The 8027-nt window shown below is 43.0% G+C and overlaps 1 protein-coding gene across 1 annotated transcript in view; it reads left to right on the forward strand.

Annotated features, from left to right (window-relative positions):
• The window catches only part of LOC127438869 (5-hydroxytryptamine receptor 3A-like), a 34268-nt gene extending 30142 nt beyond the window's left edge, over nucleotides 1-4126 (forward strand). The window contains exons 7-8 of the mRNA XM_051694786.1: nucleotides 3147-3324; nucleotides 3820-4126. Of these exons, the coding sequence (XP_051550746.1) occupies nucleotides 3147-3324; nucleotides 3820-4126 (485 nt within the window). The remainder of the gene's footprint in view (nucleotides 1-3146; nucleotides 3325-3819) is intronic.
• Nucleotides 4127-8027: the final 3901 nt, after the last annotated feature.

Raw genomic sequence — 8027 nt, forward strand, 5'->3', positions numbered from 1 at the left:
CAAGGTATGGAGTTTTGCTCTAAGATCAAGAACGTATTGAATTTCATTCTTACTGTTTGAAGGTCCCTCCTCCCAAGCTTCGCATATGACATCAAGCACGCCACGTGGGCACCGCTCATATAGAAGCTTGAATGGGGAAAATCCCGTGGAGGCTTGCAGGAACTCTTGTACTGTGAATAACAGGGGATCGAGCCATTTGTCCCAATTTCTAGTATCCTCGTGCACGAACTTACGAATCATATTTTTAAGGGTTTTATTAAATCGCTCCACCAGGCCATCTGTTTGTGGATGGTAAAGGCTGGTGCGAATTGACTTAATGCCCAATAATTCGTAAAGCACGCGTAGTTTTCGTGACATAAAGGTTGTGCCCTGATTGGTGAGGATTTCTTTTGGAATCCCCATCCAGGAGATTATTTTGAAGAGTGCCTCCGCAACACTATGTGCTGAGATGCTGTGTAGAGGCACTGCTTCTGGATATCGCGTTGCATAGTCCACTAGGACTAATACAAAATGATGTCCACGTGCTGACCACTCTAATGGCCCGACGAGGTCCATTCCAATTCTCTCGAAGGGGACTTCGATCAGCGGATGAGGGCGCAATGTCACTTTTGGGGTGGCCGGTGGATTCACCAGCTGACATTCGCAGCATGCCGCACACCACCTGCGGACATCGCCACCAATGCCCGGCCGATAAAAACGGGCTATTAGACGGTTCAGTGTTTTCCTTTCCCCTAGATGACCCGCCATGGGATTATAATGAGCCGCCTGGAAAACCATTTCCCGACGGCTCCGCGGTATTAAGAGCTGGGTTGTATCTTCCTTTGTTTGAGCGTCCTGTGTCACTCTATACAACCGCTCATTTATAATTGCGAAATATGGATATGAAAGTGCGACATTCGGCTGGAGTTGTTGACCATCTATCACTCTCATTTGGTCAAAGACGTGCTTGAGGGTTTCGTCTCGCGACTGCTCCAAAGGGAAATCCCCTTTGGGAAATCCTCTGAGGATGGGATGGGCTGCAGCCTCTCCCCCCTCACGTCATCCTGACGTGGAGCTGATGAAGATGGCCCCGGCTCCGCCTCCCCTGCCAGAGCATCGCACATTTCACATCTCATCACTTTTGGGCAGGACTCATCTGCACATATTCCCTTTAAAACATTTCTAAATTCAGGCCAATTAGTCCCCAAAATCAGCGTATGGGTGAGGCGGGAACTAACCGCGGCCTCCACTCTATGTTTTGTTCCCTGGAATTTAATCACAAGGGTCACCACAGTGTAGTTGAGAATATTCCCATGCACACACTTCACCCTCACCGTTTTAGTTGTGCCCAAAGCCCTGTGTTGAACCAAGCATTGGTGGATAGTGGTTTGATTACAACCTGTGTCCACCAAGGCTTGGTGAGTACCCCCCTTGACTCTTACCAGTATCCGGTACACTCCGGCCTGATCGGGGGCAGCCTGCGGAGAATCGGGGATCCAGACCACCGCTCCCAGCTCCATCACAGGGCACTGATCCTGGAAGTGCCCCGGATCCCCGCAACTCCAGCAGACCGGCCCAGGCGCCACGCCCGCACTTGCGTCAGTGGACACTTCCACCTGAGGGGGAGAGCGGCAGGGCACTGTAGTGGCTGATGGTGGTGCAAATCCCCACACACGAGGAACCGGCCTCTGCGGTGGAGCTCCTTGCCTCCGTGGGGCAGGAACTGCCCCTGGGGAGAGAGCAGAGTGAGAGAGAAGAGGGGAGGGGGAAGCGACCGGGGAACACACAGGGGGAGGGGAGAGAGAGAGGAGGGCTCTTCCACCCTTGTTTACACCGCCAAATTGTCCTCCGCAAGCTGAACAGCTTCCTCCAGTGACGCCGGGCGGTGGCACTGTACCCACTCTGCCGTCCCACTGGGCAGTCGATGGACCAACTGTTCCAGCACCACTTGATCTATCAATCCCTCGACGTCACACCTCCCTGCCAGTAGCCACTTCTGGCATGCGTCTCGGAGCCTTTGGGAGAACGTGAACGGGCGGTTGGTCTTCCCCAACTTCAGAGTTCAAAAGAGCTTGTGGTACTGCTCCAGACTCCAATCCACCCGCTGCAGGATGGCCCTTTTCAAGTCATCGTAGGCCAGGAGATTAGTCGCTGGCAGTTGTTGGGCAGCAAGCTGGGCTTCCCCGGACAGCAATGGGAGGAGCCTGGCCAGCCACTGGTCACACGGCCAGCCCCAAATCCCTGAGGTCCTCTCAAACAGGTCAATGAAGGCTTCAGAGTCGTCATCCACCCACATCTTCAGGAGCGGGGGTGGGGGCAGGGAGCTGCGGCTGTCCGGGGTCATGGCTGGGGCTTTCTCCTGGCTGAGGAGGCTCCGGATTGCATGCTGGTCCTCCGCTTGAGCCTGCAAGATTTTAAAAAAAGGCGATCCTGCTCCTGGCGGAGCTCAAGCAGGGCTTGCTGATGGTTCTGATGCAGGCTAGCGAGAGACTGGAGGATCTCACTCAGCTGGGAGGGCTCCATGGGACGTACTTCGACTTCCCGGGTTTCGGCACAGGAATGCAGGTTTTCCAGGCTCAGGTAAAACTTTTAATCAGCCAGTTCAGTGCTTTACAACTTCACAAACTCATCAGCTTCACAGGCACGTAGTAACTTAAACCCATCAACTTCACAGGCACTTAGTAACTTCAACTCATTAGCTTCACAAACATAACAGAATAAATGTAACAGCTTCAGGAGCACCGTGGCCTTCCTTGTGCCAGACTCTCTCTCTCCTCTGCTGGTGGCGTGGCTGCTTATATGCCACTCTCCCCATGCTCACTGGAATTAGAAACAGGTGTTAAACATAATCTAGCTCAGGTCCAAGCGCCCTTACCGCTTTCTCTCTCTCCGGATGGACGCTTGACCACGCCCCCGCTGCCACAAGCATCAATGTCCACATACTTTTGTGTTTATTTCTGACTGCTGGTTAATCAGTTTCACCAAGTTTCTGCTGGTCAACAGTTATTCCAGCAACAAACCAGTAAAGAAACACTAAGTTGATCTTTTCAGCAGGGTAGTTAGATGATTGTTAAACTTCAAAATATGGACATAGATATACATTTTAGAAGATGGAATAAATCTTCTTTACCTCCAACCCTATCTAATCTCTTTATTTCTTTATCTAGATGTGTTCTTTTCTTTCTGCATGGCCTTGATGGTGGCAAGTCTCCTGGAAACTATTCTCATCACTAATATCCTCTGTGGTTCCAGTAACTATCCTCCGTTACCTAAGTGGATCAGGATTCTGGTGCTGAAGTATCTTGCACGACTTGTTTGTCAGGGCAAGAAATCTTTTGATCAAAAGTTGGCCACTGAGGGTAAGACACTTTTTAAGCAGCAAAATATATTTTTGTCCATTAGGGTGCTTTCACAATAGCTTTTGGTGCAGACTTCATTCTGTTTGATGTCAGATTTGGGTTTGTTTAGTTTTAAAAGCTATTTTAAATGTTCCTCAGTGAACTGCACTGAGATCAGTTGAAAACGGTGGTCTGGGGTATCGTTTATTTGGACTCTGATTAGGTTCGCAATTTAGCCTGCCTAGTCAGCTTCTGAAACTACTTTACTTTTTTTGGCTAACATCACGAGTCCTTTTCTTCTTCAATCCCTGCCCCTACGTTTCACAATTCAATCAATTCCCATTGAGTAAAATCAAGTCCCATGCTATACTTTTTTCTCGAATATCACTTGGAAATACTGCACATAATCAAAGTGAAACAGGTTGTGAAAGCCATTTCACCTTTACTTTAATTAATTTCTGCATTTAAGTCTTGTTTCTTGTTTCTTGCCTACAGCAAACAGATCTGAGATCACTGTCTATGAGAACAGCATGACTAAAATCACAAAGAAAGAATCAATTAGTGCAAAACCACTGACTCTCCGGGAACAGTGTTTAGAGGAAATGAGGAATATGAGTAAAGATTTATTGGCTATCCGCCACCAGGTTGAAGAGCACTTCATTAATGATAACAGAACAGATGAATGGATCCTCTTTGGTCAGGTCATTGACCGTGCACTCTTTATCCTGTATTTTCTCTTTATAACTATAAGCTCTATTACAATTATTGTTCTGTGGGCACACTCCTTTAATTACGACAAAAATTATTAGTCTGTTATTCCTTGGTCTGTAAACTCTCTCACTCTCTCCAAAAGTCTGATGATATCAATAGGGCCAAGATTTTTGCTGATGTAATGCAAGGGATCTTCAACAAAATACTCTGGCTTTATCCTCTAAATGAGTTGTTTTAAGTTAAAGAGTCCCAATACTTTCAATTACTCAAACTTATAAGACATAAATCATCTTTTCATAAAATAATCTTTTGTCATAGCTTTGTTAGAGCAAGAATAGCATTTGACTTCTACCACTGTGTATTTGGTTTAAGAAAAACTAATATGATACAGTACATATGATATGAATGCAGAAAAGACCATTTAAAATATTGTTTTCTAGTGCTATACTAGTAAGAGATGGTCTCTTATTTTCTTTACAAATAAATATTTAACTCTATTGGAACAAATAGAAAATAAATTTGAAAACTTAAAATTGCCCTAAATATTATTTGTTAAGGTTATCATTAGTAATCAACAAAATACCATAATTGAGGAAATACATAAAAAAATAAAATAAAAAACACATTCAAAACAGTGTTCTTGCCTTACCCCACTTCACTATGGTAATCGGCCTATTATGTTAAACCGTGCTCATTTTTATAACCTTAATGTAACAACTTTTCTTTGTCAACATTTTAAATTAACTTCTTAAGTGTTCAGCTCTTTGCATAACGTAGTCATGTGGCACAACAAACTCCACATGGAGTCAGTGATTGTTTTTATTTCACATCTAGAGGCTGCTGTAGAACCCTCCAGCACCACTGATAAATACGGAGGAAAAAACGATTTCATTGGTCTGAGTAGAAGGTAGTCAGGGCATATAATTTTATATAGGCTGGATAAGAAAATAACATAGGATTAGTGCCCGGGCATGTTAACTGCACCTTTAAATGTATAAGGAAGATTTTTCATAAGCACCTATTAAACATGTAAATGTAAGGTATTATGAATTATGTCAAGATGGTCTCTATAAGAAAAAAAGAATCCTGATGTACAAAACAACCTGATGTACAAAACAACTTAACAATTTGATGAAAAAGACTATTTACTTGCTGGCCCATTTTAGTGAACACCCATCAGATAAAATGGGTCATTATGTTTTTGATGGGCCACTTTATAAACTAACTTATATGAGATATTTTGATGGTTCCTTTAAATAAAACTGCTCAAATGATATTGAAAGAATCCAATATTATTAACAATTGTCATTTGTGAAGACTAATTAAACTATGTAACACAGTTTTTGTTCCTGGGTAGTAAGTGTTATTTCCTAATTGCTTATGCCTCAAAACTATATTTTGGCTATTAAAAAAGCTATTAAAAGGCTATTATTCCCCACAAACTTTGCTTTTGTGACCAGGACAGTGATATTTTGAAATTTACCTATTTCCAATGAGAAAATGGGTGAATTTGTGACTTTTCGTTCACATAAAGTCAGAAGAAAACAACATATGAATCCAAATTAACATGTATTTATACTAAAGTAATACAAAAATGACTACAAAAGATTTAGAAGTGAGTAGTTTTTCGAGATTTATGATTATACTGTAAATCACTTTCACGAATCAGCCCCCAAATGTACTCATCATACTTCAAGGCATCCAGCAAGGTCTTGATTCTGTTGTAATCCTCTTTGAGGTGCACCGAGTGAGCCAGGGGAAGAGACGGGTACTTGTTACCATTATGGAGCAGCACGGCTTTGAGGCTCCTGGATGAGCTGTCAATGAAGAGGTGCCACTCATTCTGGTTACAGGCGATTCCGATTGCCTCGAACAGACTGGTCACATTGTGGCAGAAGCAGAGCCCATGTTGATGGGTGAAGAAGCTGGAAAAAGGCTGGTGATGCTTCGTCTGATCTGCGACTTGTACACTTTCATCCAACAAGTTCCACTGCTTGAGCCTAGACGTCAAAAGCTTGGCATTGGACTTGGTGAGACCAAGATCTCTAATCATGTCATTGAGGTCTTTTTGTTGGGGTAGTATGGGTTTCTCTCCTCAGCTCCACCTCAGAAATTGTCATCTGGATCTACAATGTCTTCCTTGCTCTCTGACTTGCTGCTCTCTTCTAAAGACGGCTGCTCTCTCTCCGGAGTAGTGAGTACGGGGAGCTCATGGCAGTGTGGCACCATGGCGATGGATGAAGGAAGGTCCGGATACGTGATAGCAGGTGCATTCTTGCCAGTCTGACATTTGGAAGGGTCCACCATGCAGAAGTAGCAGTTGCTTGAGTGGTCAGTGGTTTCCTGCTAAATTCTTGGGATAGCGAACTTCATGGCTCTCTTTTCCCCTCTGTACCATCCTACAAAAATACATTTATTTCACCCATGACTAATGTGTAAGAGATTCTCGCAACATTTTTCATATATTTCAATAACATTGAAAATTGTAAAACATTTTAAAATTAAAAACTTTTACAATTTTAAAAATTACCACATTTTATAACATACAATTCTGATCAACAATCGTCCATCTTACCTTCCAGAGTTTTTTTGCAGTACTCGCATGTGAAATGAGGTGCCCAGGGTTTGTCTTGATCCCTGACAGGCATGCCGAAATATGCCTTGTATAGGCCTCACACATCTTAGCAGATGCTTCTGCGGAGTATTTTTTCGCTCTTATCTTGATAAATTGGCCGCAGACATAGCAAAATGCATCTGCCGGATGCTTGCAGCCTCTTTATGCCATCTCAGAAAAATGCAGATATGTATCCACTTAGGCAGCTGGAACTAAACTGAACTGGTGGGCTTAAGGCCCCTGTATTTAAGCTACTATTTATATTACTGGAAAGTTCTAGAAAGTTCTAGAAGTTACTCCAAGTTTACTCAGCACTGAATCTATTTGGAATGTTCTGGAAAATAGGTAAGTTTCAAAATGTCACTGTGCTGGTCACAAAAGCAAAGTTTGTACTTTTGAGACATAAGCAATTAGGAAATAACACTTACTACCCAGGAACCCCCCAAAAAATTAAATAATTTGTTACAAGGTGTTATCAGCCATGTTGATGCTATAAATTCTTTACGGAATAATACAGAACCATTTGGTCTCTCTCTCTCTCTCTCTCTCTCTCTCACTCACACACACACACACACACACACACACACACACACACACACACACACACACACACACACAATAAGAGTTTCTTACAGAATGGTAACAAAAAGTTGAGTGAGTTTTTGTAAGGGAAGTTGCCTTTTAAAGTTATATCCTTGTTAATGTTATATACTGTATATTGTTCTTATTCTAACAACTACAAATCCCCCTCAAATTCTCTACTCCCCCACTACCTCCCTCATTACTCACATTCTAATACATGTATTTGTAATGCCATTATAAATGTGTTGTATTGCAATGTTATTAAATAAATTAGAAAATATAAATAAATTAAAAGAGCACATTTCTTTGTTCAAAATGATAGCTTTGCTACCCAGATTATCTGACCCATTAAACCTGAATTTATAAACTGAGCTTTTCAAGTAAATGAAAAAGTTATTTCATTTAAATGCATTATGTTACCGAGCTGGTACCCAACAACGTTTCTCAGTAACGAAGGGGGTTCTGGGCATACTCTGCCCAAGGAAGGAATTGGGCCCAGTCACCCTAGTAGTCATGACAACAGCTTTGAAGGAATCAACCCAGTTCCTGATTCACCTGCTCCACCTGCCCATTAGGGTGTTGTCTAGATGTGAGACTAAACGTGACACCCAGCTTTTCCATAATGATTTCCACAACCAGGAGCACAGCGGGGTGTCTTGGATGCATCACAGATAGAACAGGAGGTGACGTACCTCATAATATCGTGAATCAAGGTGGGCCAGAAAAATGTGTCAGTTAACATCTGTTTTTTGTAGGTAATACATGGGTGTCCGGTGCCCAATGAAGTTTGAGCCCAGGAAAGT

The sequence above is a fragment of the Myxocyprinus asiaticus genome, chromosome 50, assembly GCF_019703515.2.
Source record: "Myxocyprinus asiaticus isolate MX2 ecotype Aquarium Trade chromosome 50, UBuf_Myxa_2, whole genome shotgun sequence".
Lineage (NCBI taxonomy): Eukaryota > Metazoa > Chordata > Actinopteri > Cypriniformes > Catostomidae > Myxocyprinus > Myxocyprinus asiaticus.